Source organism: Neofelis nebulosa, chromosome 5, assembly GCF_028018385.1.
Source record: "Neofelis nebulosa isolate mNeoNeb1 chromosome 5, mNeoNeb1.pri, whole genome shotgun sequence".
In the NCBI taxonomy this organism is placed as follows: domain Eukaryota; kingdom Metazoa; phylum Chordata; class Mammalia; order Carnivora; family Felidae; genus Neofelis; species Neofelis nebulosa.
Window position 1 is genome coordinate 19973463 of NC_080786.1, and position 16934 is coordinate 19990396.

Below are 16934 nucleotides of genomic sequence, written 5' to 3' on the forward strand. Positions count from 1 at the left end.
ATATTTTTTGTCCTTTTCCTTCCTACCCCATCTCTAGTAGAATAAGAAGCTTTCTGGAAAAAAAAAGAAGTTGTAACATCAGACGGGGCCTCACATCCCTCCAAGCAGAACTCCAGAGCTTGGCAGAAGGAGGGGATGAGGAGAGAGTGTTTAGCCCAACAGGAGACCGAAGTTTTAAAATGGTTATGACTGACTCTTAATAACTGAACCGAACTCACAGATTATAGAATTAGAATAAAATCTTGTTAGGGAAGCCTGTTCCCTAAAGGAAAAGGAGACTTCAACAGAAAATATTTGGAAGCAGTTTTTAGAAAAGTATGTATGCCCCAAATTTTTACTGACTACTTGTGGATTGAATGAATAACTTACACTCTATTACAGCTTGATATTATTATGCACTTAAGACCTGAGATATTTGTACAAAAATGTTTAGTGACAGGAAATTATATAGACTAGGAGGCTAGGCTAGGTCCTCATTAGGTCAGTATGAAACCACTCCTCTTAAAAATGTGTTAGGAAATAATTATGTTGCAGGAATCAAAGACCCAAGGAAGTCTTTTAATTTAGAACCCAAGAATCTTAAGACAACTCTCCATCTGGGCTGTGAATTACACTTCTCACCTCAGAAAGTGCAAGTCTCAGTCACACCTTGTCATGCACAGGGACAGGGTTACGTGTAATTGTAACTGGGGCTCTGCTGACCTCAATGGATACAAACTGTCACAAACACTTGTAGTACTTTAGTGCACTTTGATCATGTACAAAATTGAACACTGTCATAATCTTATCAGATGAGAAATAGAAGGGACTTTTATCATAGCATATCATAAGCGGGAAACTCGTAACTTCTGTCTTACTTTCTTCTTCTTTACGTTTTATTTTCTATATGCCAAGAAAAGTAAGGATTGTGAACTCCCTTTAATTTGAAGTTATTACAGACTTCTCAGCCTTGCAGAGAGAGAGTCTGTGGTATCCATTGTGCGATGTAGCCTTATCTTTCTTGCCTCTGTGGAAACTTGCTCAGATAAGGGAACATTGACCTACTCCCTTTATGTTGGCTACATGAACAATATGAGGTAATGATACAAAACATATATAAGAGAAAGCTCGGCTTAAGGGTCAGTGAGAACAAACAAGCAATTCTTTTGTTTCTCTTCAAGTTGGCAGGATTTTCATTCCATATTTGGAAGCAGCAGTCATTTAAATCTCCTACTCACACTTAACCTGATTTTTTACCCACCCCCGCCCCCCCCCTTTTTTTTCTTGGTAGAGAGGGAAGCATCTTTGGACTATGAATCCTGTGAATCCCATTATTGTATCATTACTTGGAATCAATGTTGAAGATATAAGTTAATCTTAAATGTGCTTTGTGCTGATGGGTATTTATTTAGTCTTAAACTACTACCATTTTTCACTCTTGGCTTGTTTGCATTGGATTTTCGGCTTATTCTTGAGTTCTTGAATGCATTTGCATTTGGAGCAACTTAGTTATGGTAAGTATACTACTTATATTGTAGCTCGGTGTATAAAAATCTGATTCAGATTTTTTAAATGCACTATCTAGGAAAAGACCCTTAAAGTATTTTTAGGCAGATGTTTTAGCCATTATTCTTGTTGATTTTTAGTAATTATATCTCTTGTGTCTGAATATCTTTTTGAACAGACTATTCATTTCTGAAACATGGATTCTTCTAGGAAGTTCTAAAAAAGAGTGGTCTAAGGACAAACTATAAGTGAACATTATATTGCTGTGCTTTTCAGTGGAGGGTTTTGATAGCATCTCATAGACTTTAGAATTCAGTGTTTTGAGCTAAAATAAAATTGCTATTTTTGTTGTCAAATATAAACAATTCTGACTACTTTACATTTCATTTTATAACTGTTATTTTATCAGGCTAATTACTTTTTTCAAATTAAAATTTTTATTTTGAGATAATTGTAGATACACAGGCAGTTGTAAGAAATAATACTAACTACTTGTGGCTGATGTCAGTATAGCGTTGTGGTTAAGAGTATTTCTTGAGTCAGAGAAAAGCAGGCCTATTCGACCTAGTCTGACATGTCCTAGTTAGGTGATCTTGTGCAGCCTTGCTGAGAGTTTCTTCACCAATTAAATAGGAAAAGTAATTTAGACCTCTCAGGATGATTTTAGATGCACTTTGAGTATAGAGTGCACCTGCCAGTCATTAAGAAGTGTTTATTATTAACAGTATCTTTAAAGTGTTGTGATGAATTATAGCTTTTTTTTTTTTTTTTTTTTTTTTTTTTTTCAACGTTTTTTATTTATTTTTGGGACAGAGAGAGACAAAGCATGAACGGGGCAGGGGCAGAGAGAGAGGGAGACACAGAATCGGAAACAGGCTCCAGGCTCCGAGCCATCAGCCCAGAGCCTGACGCGGGGCTCGAACTCACGGACCGCGAGATCGTGACCTGGCTGAAGTCGGACGCTTAACCGACTGCGCCACCCAGGCGCCCCGAATTATAGCTTTTTTTAACCACAGAAGAATATATCTCCCACAAAGCAGAACACAGTGGAAAGTACCCTTTATATTTATACGTTTGTACATTTAATATGGGTACTCTTTCAAGAAACAGATCTATTCCATAAAGAAAGCTATAATTACTTAGGGAAAAGCTCCAAATATTTACCTTGCTTATAAGAGATATTATTTCCTGGAGTATTGTTACTGGAGTATATGATTATCTTCTCCACTGAATTATAAGTTCTATGAGGATAATGGCTAAATAGCATTTTACACACAGTGTGTCTTCCACAAATATTAATTAAGGTTTTGCCAAGGTTTGTTAATCAATACCTTACACAAATAGATTTGTTTTGGGATAGTGTTCGAAATGCTTATAGTTTGGACTTTGGTTAATTATGGGGAATGATTTTCATTTTCAGTATTTTATTAAGATTTCATCCATATTTGGGCTCAAGGGTGACAACATAAACAGATGGGTAATGTCAATCTAAAGAGTTGGCTGCACAGAGAAATTTTTACTGAGGTATTTCCCAACTATACATTTTTTAAAAATAATACTGAATGTCAAGTGAAAAGACACTTAAAGTGATGCGAAGTGGATACACAGTCATAAATAGCAATTGACTTAAAATGTTAAAACAGTTGTATGGTCTTTTTCCTCCTTTAAAACAGTAAGCCAAAATAATTTGCATATGAACAGCTTGCCCTAGAGTCTTGGGTAAGTGGTATAGGTACCTGGGGCATCCAGACCTTAAGTATGGTGATAGGAGAGAATTTTAGTAAGTTCTACTGAACATTTTGTAGTTCCATCCTGAGCGTATGAACTCAAGTGGATGCATTTTTACTTACAATGTAGCCACATTTTATTTCACATTTTACACAGTGCATTATTATTATTTTCTTCACTCTTGTTTAGTCATCTTTGCTTATATTTTACCATGTTATGGGTAGTTATATCTTGTTAATTTTCTACTCCACAATTCAGAAAACTAATATAGTAATAATAATAATAATAATAAATTGCAGTGCCTAGAAGTTTATAGAAGTTACTAGCTCTCAATACACTTTTGAACATCTTTTTCATTTTGTTCTCACAGTAAGTGTGGTGAGACCCAGGCTATAAATATTACATTGGCAACTACATAAGGACTCAGGTGCCTCTGATTTAAGGTCCAGTGCGTTTATTATTTTTCACCAATCCTTGATCATAAGTGGCTTCTATGTTTTTAAATGAGGGATGACAGAACAGTAAAGCATTGGGTTCGGTCCCAGAAATGTCATACCTCCTAAGACATGTTTTAAAAAATCTATGCAGTTGCATTATTTTATTCTTCACCCTTAGTACCACCTCATGAGTTAAGAAAGGCAGCTATCCTCAGTGTACCCTTAGAAGAGTAGTCGGGGAGCTAATTGATGTGCTCAGAGTTTGACATTACTGCTGGGACTCCTAACTTGTAGCCCTACATTGAGCAGTGTTTCTCCTAACATTTGAAACATTGTTTCAAAATAAGGGTCCCAGTGCCACCATTTGTTCATATCTTGAATATGGTGAGTGGGTAACTCATACTGTAAGTATCTAGGTTTAACTTGATGTTCTGTTGCTGTTGCTGCTGTTCAGCCGAACGAGCATTTGCTCATTCACTACAGATCTTCCATAATTTACAATGGGATTACACCCCAATAAACCCATCATAAATTGAAAATATCCCAAGTCAGGGACCCCTGGGTGGCTCATTTGGTTGAGCCTCACACTTCGGCTCAGGTCATGATCTTGCGGTTTGTGAGTTTGAGCCCTGCTTGGGGCTCTGTGCTGACAGCGCAGGGCCTGGAGCCTGGAGCCTGCTTCCAATTCTGTGTCTCCTCTCTTTCTGCCCCTCTCCCGCTCGTGCTCTGTATCTCTCTGTCTCTCAATAATAAATAAATAAACATTAAAAAAAGGTAACTATCGTAAATCAGAAATGCATTTAATATACCTAATCCACTGAGTCTCAAAGCTTAGCCTAGCCTACCTTCACTGTGCTTATGGTTGGACAGAATCATTTAACACAAAGCCTATTTGCTAACAAAGTATTGAATACCTGTGTCAGGTATTGAATATTGTAGCTAGAGGGGAAAACAACATTTGTATCAGCTGTTTACCCCAGTGATTGCAAGGCTGACTTGGCGCTGTGCCTGCCCGCCCACGCTCTGAGAGGATCCTACTGCATAGCACTTGCCTGGGGAAGGATCAAAATTCAAAGTGCAGTCTCTGCAAAACGCATATTGTCTTTGCACCATGGTAAAGTCAAAAATTCCTAAGTGGATCCATTGTAAGCTGGGGACTTCATGGACTTACTCCCTTCTTGAAGCATTTCTTAGGTGTTAAGGGTCATCCTAGGCACTCTATTTGCTAAGATTGATAAACACTGTTTTGTTTTTTTCTTTAGAAAACTGTAATCTAGTGAGGGAGTCACAGGCTTCTGAATTTGAAGCAAATATTAACTTAAAAGAAGACTAATTCGGTAAATGAGATAGAAAGATTGATGAATTGTTTGATTCATGAATGCAACAATTAGCATTTGCACTGGTTGGACTCATTTGCTCTCAGTTAACTACCAGAGTTAACAACTATGTCTCCTTTATGTCACTTTGCTTTTTGTGATGTCTTACCTTGATACTTGAAATTTTACTTCTTATTTTAATATATAATTACATTAGGTGGGATCTCAAGTCTCAAAAGGTCAATCAATGTGTCACCTGGATATTTGGTTTTTGTATTGTCCCATTAGCATATATATTAGCATAATAGTTCTACTCTTGGGTAATGAGCTTTGTCTACATGCCTGCATTCGTTTTTCTAAGACTGCCTTAACAAAGCGCCATACATAAACTGGGTGGTTTAAACAACAGAAATTAATTTTCTCATAGTTTTGCTAACCAAAAGTCCGAGATTAAGGTGTTGGAAGGGTTGGTTTCTTTGAGGCCTCTTTCCGTGACTTGTAGGCGTCTTCTGCCTTTTCCATGTTTCTTCACACAGTCTTCAACTTCTGGGTCCTAATTTCCTCTTCATAGAAGGACGTCAGGAATAATGGATTAGGGCCCACCCTAATGATTTCATTTTAACTTAATTACCTCTTAAAAAATTCTTTCGCCCATTACAATGAAATTGTGAGGCAGTGGAGTTAGGACTTCAATCTTTGACTTTGGCGGGGGATATAACCTGTAGCAATGTCTTTCTGACAGTGGGTTTATATTATTTTTTAAGAGACCAGTAAACAACTAGTTGCTTCTTCTCTCCTATAAATGAAGGCTCCATGAAAGACACATACCAGGTAAAGGACGTATATTATTAATGTTCTAAGTGTAGACTTTGTTTAGATTTCGTAAATGCTGAAATTGTTACAGTATTGCAAAAATGGGGATACTCCGATTTTCTCTGGAGTTTACTCATGTTTTAATTAAAATAAGACACAGCAGACACATTGAAGGTAAGTTCTAGATTCCTACAATCCATTTTGTCCAATCTGGTTATTTGACTGGTGTCTGAGTTATAAACACGCATACACACACACATATATATATATATATATATATATATATATATATTTCTTTATGTGCAAAATTTAAGTTTATTTTTTGAGACTGTCTGCTCCAGTATGAATGCAGTTTTAGAAATTTTGGTGTCAAAGACTCCATGAGAGTTTACCCCATCCTTTTGTAAAATCTGTAGTATTATGACACATAAAATGAGCTAGTTTTATCATACTTTTACAAACTTACCAACAATTTAATTTACCCTTTGTAGTGTTACTACCGAATAGAAGAGTCTATTCTCAATTCAGCTTCCAACTCAGGTTTTTGTTTTGTCGAGCAGTGAATGGCCCCAACTTCGGCTGCTCTGATTGTTATGAAACTGCATTGTTCTCATGTTAGCTAGCCTTTCCTAAAATTGACTTATCGTCAACTTTCCTTTTTCTTCTTTGGGGGCTATGGATCAGGAACAGTTTACTATTATGATTCTAGGAGAGACTTTTTGACTTCAGTTCAAAACTGCATAGATCAAAACTCAGGGAGGTAAATCTTTCTTCCCTGCAGTGGTTTGACCTAAAATAACTGTGTTCCAATGCTACTGGTGATATATTTTCCTGTAAATTGTAGTGTTTTTTTAAACCTATTTTTAAAAAGAATGTCCATGATAAATTTAATTAAATGCAAACTCAAATGCATTAATAAATGCATTACTCAAATATAAATGATTAAAATATGAATAAAGATGTTGTGGACCAAACCATGTTATTTTGCTCACTTGCTCAAAATGAAATTCATTTTAGAAAGGGTAGTAAAATATACTACACAGGACACAATACACTATGTCTCTTTTGTGTCACTTTCCTTTTTGCAATGTCTTAATACTTGAAATTTTACCTCTTATTTCAACATAATTATATTAGGTGGGATTTAAAGTCTCAAATGGTCAATGCCCCACATGGATATCTGGTTTTTGTATTATCCCATTGGCATATTAACATGTGACTGATTAAAAACTGGAACAGAATAGAAGAGAGCATTATGATAGTGAAGTGCAGCACTCTGGAGGAAAAAAAGGTTTTTTTCTTTTTAAAGTAGGAAAAAAATCTCAAGTTGTATTTGCAATTTCTACTTTTAAAAACTACCTGGTTGTTTTTATTTTCATAATTAGTGTAAAATGTACTGGGTTTATTTTGAAATTGGGTAGGAGAATGGGATTTTTAAATAAATGCATAAAATGGCACCTAACCCTTAGAACAGTCCTCAAATGATATAAAAGGCAACTCTAAATGGTCGCTAAGGATTAAGTGTCCACTGCCCGGGTTTTGATTAAAATGTTATCACCCAGGGGCGCCTGGGTGGCTCAGTCGGTTGAGCGCCCGACTTCAGCCCAGGTCATGATCTCGCGTTCCGTGAGTTGGAGCCCCGCGTCAGGCTCTGTGCTGACAGCTCGGAGCCCGGAGCCTGTTTCGGATTCTGTGTCTCCCTCTCTCTCTGACCGTCCCCTGTTCATGCTCTGTCTCTCTCTGTCTCAAAAATAAATAAACATTAAAAAAATTTTAAAAAAATATATTAAAAAAAAAAGAAAAAAAAGTTATCACCCAGTGGATGTGGTTTGTTGCACACATTCATTTACACCTGGTAAACCTCAGTTTTCTTATTACTGTAATGGGATAAGAGTAATATGTAATTCATAAAGTTTTTCTTAGGATAAAATAAGATAATGAATATAGAAGCCCTTATTTGAGTCATAGCAAATGCTCTGTATATGTAACTTGCTATAATTGTTACTAAAACACTTCAGAATAGAGTGAAGGGAGATTTCCCAGTATATTGCCTCAAATAATCCAGATTCTCATTTCTAACAAATAACTCATTATTCATATTTTACACAAATATTTTTGTGAAAGTAGTAAGTACTTTTTGAGGTAAAAGGTTGATATATGAATATATATAGATATATCTATCTATAGATACACACACGCATATATATATATATATATATATATATATATATATATATATATATGGTTGAGCTGAAAAAAGTAGTAGACACGAGTTTATAGAGGGCCTTGCTTATAAATTAAGTCATTCTGTATGTGTAAAGGCAAATGGGAGCAGGAAATAAATTCTGCTATGCAAGGGGATGCTAAAGGAGTCAAGCAGACATTCACTTTCTGTTTCTAGCCCATTGCAGTTGGGTTCCATAGGAATCCGACTCTGGGAAGAGGTTAGTGTGCAGGGAGTTTATTAGGGATCAAAATGTGTCGGGGAAGGGAAGAAAGCAGGACCGGGATAAGGGAGAAGCAGGACTATGATGCAGTCACAAAGAGTTCATCCAAACTCTGAGTTCTAGAACTGGGATGGCTTCTTAGTGATGTCCCAAGTTGGCGCTCACGTCCAGCCTTTATACCTCCATGTTGACCAGCCATTGGTTACAGGCTGTCCTGGAAAGAGGACACGACTGGGCCAGGGAGCTCGTCACCTGGAGTAACTGGAGAGGTATGACAGCTAGGTGTCAGCCAGTAGCATTTCTGGAAGCTGAAGGACGAAGTCGTTTAGTCTTGTGGGGGTACCCAGGAGGTGCAACACAGAGCCCACAACACAGTTGCTCTCCTGTACAGAACTGTTTTATTTCCTCCATACATAAGTTACATTCAGCATCTCCTTATTTATTTGGTTACTGTGTCTTTCCAGCAGAATGAAAACCCATGGCAGCAGGGATGTATCTGTCATGTATATTTTCATTGTCGAAAATAATACTCGGGACATTTTGGCCACTTACTGCCTTGAAAACTAATCCAAAATGTTTGTTTAGCAAAAGAAATTGAAGCCTTGGTGTTGTAAAATAAGAATTTTACTTCATGTGTAATGAGGCAAATAATTACATGGTTTTTAATCATTACACAGCAGGTACATATATTTTTGAAATCCAAACAAGGAAATTTATTATTATCAGGCAGACTGAGGAGTTGGAACTTTCTCCTCTGAATCTAAGATGATCTAGTCATGAAATTACCTGGACAGTAAAATAATTAATAGAGAACTACCATGAGTGCAATTCATAAGAAAAATAATAATGACATTAATTATCATTAATATGGTTTGTGTTTATTTCTTTTATTGTTGTTATAGCTAATACTGTACCATATAGCCCATATCTTTTGAATGCCAGTGGGTGGGAAATATAATACTAGGATCCATGGTCATGGTAAACAATTAAAAAACCTATAGAAACTAGAGCTAACCATAACCGAATCACATAGGAATCATGTAAAAGTAAACAGTAGGCCCACAGCACCTCACTGGTTAAGTAAGGCTGGGTAACTGAAGATTTCAAAATCTCCCTAGGTCAGTCTCTTGCACTCCAAAGTTTTAGATCAATTGGTTAGTTGGTGAATTGATGGATACACCATAAAAAGACAAGAATAGAAACATGACCAGCATTTATTCATCATCTGTTTTGTACCAGGACTGTGTTAGGTGTTATCTTCATTAATTTTTAAATATAATTCTAACCAAAAAACAAGGCTGAAAGGTAGATAGTACTATTCTTGCTTTTTAAATATGAGACTGAGCTTAGAGGAATTAGTACTGAGTTAGCAATGAGTGGAGACAAATCCAAATCCTGCCGTGGATTCGAAGCTCATTTCCCTTCTGCTGGACTGTGAGGTTTCCCGGTCATGTAGTTTAACACACACACACACACACACACACACGTGTATGAACATTCAGCAAAACTCACAGACAAAATAGAAGAGTTTGTTATCCACCGTCATAGGAAGAGTACACAGTATATGTCATAAAGTCACGCAAAGAGGAATCTCTGTCTTTTGGGAAGGCATTGTGAACAAGGAGGTTTGAGTTGGATCTTAAAAAATGAGTGGAAGTGGACAAGAAAAAAGTAGAAGGACTCTTCTTGGTTGTACAGCTTTCAGAAAAAACATCTTTGTCATGAAAGTTTCCATGGAGGTTACATATGCTCTTGAAGTCTTGATACTCAAAGTGTGGTCTGCAGACCAGCAATATCAGCATCACCTATGAGCTGTTAAAAGTGAAGGATCTTAGGTCCCACTCTAGATCTACTGAATCAGAATCTGCATTTCAGCAGGATCGTAGGTGAGCTGTGCACAGTACAGCTTGGGAAGCAGACACAGCTCTGAAAGATAGTAGTGGACTGATGTTGCTAGAACCAAGAGTATAAGTGGGTTAAGTCAGCACGTACATACCTGAGCTAGATGGTAAAGTACCTGTGCTTCAAGACTAAGGCATTAAGATTTTAATTTTACAATACCTTATCAAAATTCTAAAACATTTAGAGATAAAAGATTAAAATGAACTTTAAAAAATAGGAAAGAAAATGCTATTTATTGAGAAGACCATTTAATGGGAGCAGCAGGAATAGTAATTTCCAGGGCTGTGGTCCCAGGAGCAGTACCAGCACCACCTAGATCTTGTTAAGATGAAGAGTCTCAGATCCAGGGCAGAATCAGAACCATAGTGAATCAGAAACTGTAGGGTTGGGGCCCAGCAGTCTCTGTTTTTTATTTTATTTTTTAATGTTTTTTTTTTTGAGAGAGAGACAGAGTATGAGTGGGAGAGGGGAAGAAAGAAAGGGAGATACAGAATTAGAAGCAGGCTCCAGGCTCTGAGCCATCAGCACAGAGCCTAACACAGGGCTCGAACTCAGCAGTCTGTTTTAAAGAAGTCCATCAGGTGATCTTGATGTACATTCAAGAATGAAAACCACTATACTAGAGGCACTGAATGTGACATTGTTTTCTAATGAAAAGCAAAATAGGGGTGCCTGGGTGGCTCAGTCGGTGAAGTGTCCGACTTCAGCTCAGGTCATGATCACGTTGTATTCTGTGCTGTCAGCTCACAGCATAGTGCCTGCTTCAGATTCTGTGTCTCCCTCTTTCTGTGCTCCTTCCCTGCTCATGCTTGCTCACGTTCTCTCTCTCTCTCTGTCTCTCTCAAAAAGAGACAAACATAAACAAAATGTTTTTAAAAATAAAAAAGCAAAATAGTAAAATATTCTAGATGTATCTTTTTCTTGGATGCATGCATAACTTATGCTGGATGGGAATGTGTTTTTGTTTGAGACAGAGAGGGCACAAGTGAGGGAGGGGCAGAGAGAGAAAGAGAAAGGCGGGGCTCATTGGGGCTGGTGTTTTACCTGAAGCAGGATGCATGCTCACTTGAAGTGGGGCTTGAGCTCACCGGATGTGAGACTTTGAATTCATGAACTGTGAGATCATGACTTGAGCCAAAGTCAGATGCTCAAGTTCTTAGCATCTGACTGGGAATGTTTTAGAAATACGTTGGGCTGCTCACAGAATCAGTGAGAATACCGGGGCATCAGATGAAAATAATAGGCAGAAACCAGGGGTATCAGAGGATCAAGAGAACATGGCCATTATCAAGGTCAAATCATGGGCATAATCCTTAGGGGGCTCCACTGGTACCGACACAGGTACTGTGTTGGACATGTTTTTCTGTTCCCAGCAGGGTAGTCTATAGTAGTTAGATGCCTAGTTGCTCTGTCTGTGTCTTCAGTTCCAGAGTCCTGAACAGCAGTTTCTGATTGGCTGAGCTGAATCCAGATCTTTCACTTTTTAGATTCAGAGAATAAAAAGAGGGCATGCCTGGTGGCTTTTGGTTCCCACAGTGAAAAATTCCCTAAAATGAGATAGTAGATATGCCATAATAATTTCTGCATTTTTTCTGTTCAATGAATAGTTTTAAAGGTGCTGTTTTTTTCTCATCTTTATTGAGATATAATTGAGAAATAAAAGTTATATATACTTTAGGTATATGAATTGATGTTTTTATATATATTGTGAAATAACCACAAATCTAGCTAATTGACATAATCATCACTTCACATATTTGCTATTTTATTTTTTTGGTGTGTGTGATAAGCGTAATTAAGTTCTACCTTCTTAGCAAATATTAAGTATGCAATACAATATTATAACTATATTTACGTTGCTGAACATTAGATCTATAGGACTATTGATCATGCCTAACTGAAACTGTGTACTCTTTGACCAACATTTCCCTATGTCCGCTCATCCCAGGAAAAGAAATAACAGGTATATCCAAATCATAAAGGAAAAAGTAAAATGATCTCTGTTCGCTAATGACACAATCATATATCTGGAAAACCCTCAAGATTCAGCAAGAAAACCTAGAAACAAGAAACACATCCAGTCAAGTTGCAGGATACATAATCAATTTACAAAAAAGATTGTGTTTCTATATACAAACAATATACAATCTGAAAAGGAAATAAAACAATTCTGGGACACATGGGTGGCTCAGTCAGATAAGCATCCAACTTCAGGTCATGATCTCATGGTTCATGAGTTCAAGGCCAGCATCTACCTCTCTGCTGTAGGCACAGAACCTACTTTGGATCCTCTGCCCCCCTCTCTCCGCACCCCTCCCCCGCTCACATGCATTTGTGCATGCTCTTTCTCAAAAAGAAATAAACTTTATATAATAAAATTCCATTTACAATAGCAAGAAAAAGAACAAAGTAATTAGGAATGAGCTTAACCAGAGGTGAAGGACTTGCACTAGGGGTTTTAATGATGGGTCTTTGAATCAGCTCTTTATACCAATGCTGTTAAATAGAAATATAATGCAAGCTACATGTATTTTAAGTTTTATGGTAGCCACATTAAAAAAAAATAAAAAGAGGTGGGAAAATGTTAATTTATTTAACCATATAGGTTCAAAAATTTATTATTGCAGCATACAACCAATATAAAAATTGTTGAGATATATGATATATATGTATTTTTATTATGTCTTTGAAATTAGGTATTTGTACTAGTTCTATTTCAAGCTCCCAATATCTGCTTAGGCTAATTGCTACTATTAGACACAGAAACTTTAGATTATTCAGTATGTTCAGTTTATATTTGAGATACTCAGGGCATTCCTCAGATTGAATGTTTTTTCAAAAACATTTAGAGCATGTGACTAACTTATAACACAGTGAAGACATTTTTTGCAAGGCTCTAGGGTATTTATTATATTCTATATTCTTTGTTGGTGATCTAAGTTCATGGAAAATCACCTTGGAAAATACAGGACCATTAGAAGTTCAACACTGCTTCTCTTTTTCCTTTCTTGCTTAAAAATCTCCAGCAGCTGTCACATATAGGTTAAAAATCTATCTGTCTACAGAGACCTATTCTTTAAGTAGTTGCCATTGAATTCTGTCCTAAAGTATTTTAAAAATGATGGGATTGATGTGCTTTTCTAAAGGACTTGTTTAAGTAGAAGGAAAATGAGGCAATTCCAGATGCACAGAGAAGAGTCTGGAGATTCAGATTTATAGGGTTTGCCAGTAAATAAGCCTCAGAATTTTATTGTGGGTTTACAGGAGATGTTAAAACCAATGATAGGACTGAAGTTTTAAAAAGCCTGAGTAACTGGTAATATGAAATTATCATTGGTAATAATTCATTGAATCTTTTAGCTATTTCATTAATTCAACAAAGGTTTATGAAGTGTTTACTATTCTGGAAGCTGGAGATACTACCATAATTTATAGTAATAGCTCAAATTTATGGAGCCCTTATGTGTAGGAAATTGGTATGTGTGCCTTACACAAAATAGTGTTGTTTTAGGGATTATACTGTATTCATACATTAGGAGATAGTGAATGGTAAGAGGAAGAGCTCACAGTATAACTTAGTTTGATTCCATTGGCAGTTATGAATTTGATACTCATAACCACCACCCTTTATAGTCTCTAAAAGATGTGATTGTAACTTTGTATAATATTGACTTCCATGGGACTTATCTCTTAATAGTAATGGAGAGAAATAAAGGAATGCCACTTTGCTATGCATATAGTGTGTGTGTGTGTGTGTGTGTGTGTATGTGTGTGTATAGGGTTCATTTTGGGTATGTTATGTAGTGATGTTAGCCCATCCGAGTGTTGCTTAGCACAACAATTAGTTAAAGATACGGAATTGACTTCTGGAGAGATCAGAAAAGGATTTGTAGATATGTTGGTCAGCTAACTTTTTTTTCTGCAAAAGGCCCAGTAGCAGATATTTTGTGGTTTCTGGGCTATATGGTCTCTTGCAACTACTCAACTCTGTCCCTGCCGCAAAAGAAACCATGGGATGCATGCCATATGTGATTTGTGAATGTGTTGCAAGGCATATGTATTTATAAAAGCAGATGGTAGGCCAGATTTGGCTTATAGGCTCTAATTTGTAGATAAAAGTACTATTATATCATGATGGAGTTTGGAGAGAAATCAGTAATCATGGGATTTAATTTACTCATTTTTGCAGGTGATAAGAAAACAGAAGTGTAAAGAAAGCCAAAGACCCTCAAAATCATTGATAATGCTTGAACTGGAATAAGAAGCTGTGTTTCCTTGATTTTTTTTTCTAGGTCTCTAATCCCCACACTTTGATATTCTGTTTTGAAAGACCCCAATGGTCACCTTAATGGTGCCAGAGTTGTTCCACATGACAGGCCATGGCTCAGACCTATCATTAATGAGGAAGCAGGGAAAGAAATAGATTTTGAAGGAGAAATACATAGTGATCGCACAGGAATGAATTCCTTTATATAATAGTAGGTTGACATTAAGGCTGATAATGGCTCCTCCCTTGCTCAAAGGTATAAAAGACTATGGCTCCAGATTCCTTTATCCTTATAGGTTCCTCACTCCACGTGGGTGTAATTAATCTGTCATTTGGTGGCATATTTGTGTGGACCCAGAGAGACACTCGGGAAGGTGTGTCCTATTATGCCCTTCTGTCTGTATCTTGTGTCCTATTCACATTGTTTTTTGTTTTTTGTTTTGAAAGAAAACCAAAGAAAATTTGGACTGGGTATAAACTGACATTCATTTCAATTTTAGAAATATTTGTTTTCAAGGTAGTGATTTAACACGCAAGCTTGTAATTTATATTTAATTTAAAATCTGTCTTTCATAACAATAACTTTGAGATACATAAAATTCTGAATATCTCCCCAGAGAGTTAGTCTTCTATCTTTATTCATAGATATTTAATATAGTTTACTTTTTTAAATGAAATTTTTAATTGTGTACTTGAAAATGGCTGAGTTTTATGAAGCAGAGGGGAAGGAGTATTAGTACATAGCTGATGACTCAAATTTGAGAAATGTTCACAGAAAATAGGAGACAGGAGAGAGAACAACAAATAGTATAGAGAGGAGCTCAGAGAGCTGGGTGGAGAAACCAAATAACTCAGAAAACCAGAGAATCAGAGGAAGGGAGTGGGTAAGAAAAAAAGTGAATGTTGAACAGTATCCGAAGATGCAGAAACTATCAATAGACCTGGGTGATTGGTGACATTATTCTTTTTAAGGTCATTTATTTATTTATTTCTGAGAGCGAGAGCGAGAGAGAGAGAGAGAGAGAGAGAGAGACTGGGAGGGAGGGGGAAAGGGGGAGGCAAAGAGAGAGAGGGAGAGAAAGAATGGCAAGCAGGTTCTGTGCTGTCAGCCCAGAGCCCGATGCAGGGCTCAAACCCACAAACCCTGAGATCATGACCTGAGGTAAAATCGAGAGTCAGACGCTTAACCCACTGAACCACCCAGATTCCCTGATTAGTGATGTTTTTAGTGATGTTTCAATAGGCTGATGCCAGAAACCAGTATGTGTATGTCTACGTAGTGAGCAAATAGAGCAGGTGATCGTTAATTTCAGAAATTTGGGCAACTAAAATGGATTTAGGAAGAGTAGCATGGATAATAAGGTCGGTTGGTTGTTTTGAGAAAGAAGCTTTTGTTTATATGTAAACACTAAATGGAAGGGGCTAGTAGAAAGTGATCTATTAATACATAGCACTTATTGAATATGTTGAAGGTTTTCAGCTCATTTCAGTACTGCATATGTACTTGTTATTACATGTCTTTCACCTCTAATAGCTTTCTGGGGGTAGAGGATGGTTGATTAATCTTGAGGTATTCAGCACCTAATATGGTACATGGCACATAGTATGTATTTAATAAATAGTAGTTGAACTTAAAAGACCAGTCACTGTTTACAAAGAAAGTGAGAGAATGATAGGATGGACAATAATGAGCTATGCCAATGTAATCATGAAAAATTTCCAAATTTCCTGGCCAGGTACTTGGGTAACTTCAATTTCCTTAATTGTTTTGTGGTATCAAGCTTTTAAAGTATTTAGTTATTGGGTTTCGGCAAAAACTACTAAACTTTATACACGATGGCAAAGCCAAGCTGGAGGGACAGTTGCTAAGCAAGGCAGCCTGCAGGAGCACAAACTTTAAAACACTATGCAAGTATAACGTGCATGCATCTGTGTTACCTATTTATAACGTGGGTGTGTGTCTATATCTACACGCGTATTTAAACATTTACAGTGTTTTCTTTTTTTAAACATCCAATAAACACTGTTTTGCTGAACATTATTTTTGCCTTTCCTTTTTTTTTTTTTTTTGTATTGGGTTGTAATGAATTTTGGGTCTAAATCTCTTGTTAAATCTCTGAAAGCAGCTCTCAAAGTAGAGAGGACAAGCATCTACAGCCATTTATATTAACTTATTCAGCACCAATTTCTGGTCACTCTGTATTGAGATTTCTATAATTTCTGCTCGTCTGTTAGGAAAATCACACTTTCACACTGCATACCCGGAACAAAAAAGCACAACGTGCACATCTACAGATTTGGATTATTGAATTGTTGATGGAATTCTATGTTATTAAAACTAAGGTTCTCTCATATGTTTATGTCTCTCTTTGAATTACTAAACCAGACATTCATAGAGAAATTGTATAGTCATTAATGTTTTTCCCAGAAAGTAGAATTTTCTCAGAAAATAACATTAATCGCATGTTACGCTGTATGGAGAGTTAAGTGTGCATGGAGTAGTAATTACTTATGATAATTAACAGACACCTGCTGTAGT

General features: G+C 36.7%; 1 protein-coding gene across 2 annotated transcripts in view; it reads left to right on the forward strand.

Annotated features, from left to right (window-relative positions):
- ZNF385D (zinc finger protein 385D) overlaps nt 1–16934 on the forward strand; it is a 900615-nt gene that overhangs the window by 21772 nt on the left and 861909 nt on the right. Inside the window, exon 1 of one of the 2 annotated variants that reach the window (XM_058729763.1) lies at nt 8396–8495. The exons of the other annotated variant lie outside the window; for it this stretch is intronic. Coding sequence (XP_058585746.1) covers nt 8411–8495 — 85 coding nt within the window. The 5' untranslated portion in view covers nt 8396–8410. Of the gene's footprint in view, nt 1–8395; nt 8496–16934 lie in introns of those variants that run through there. 2 annotated transcript variants of the gene reach the window in all.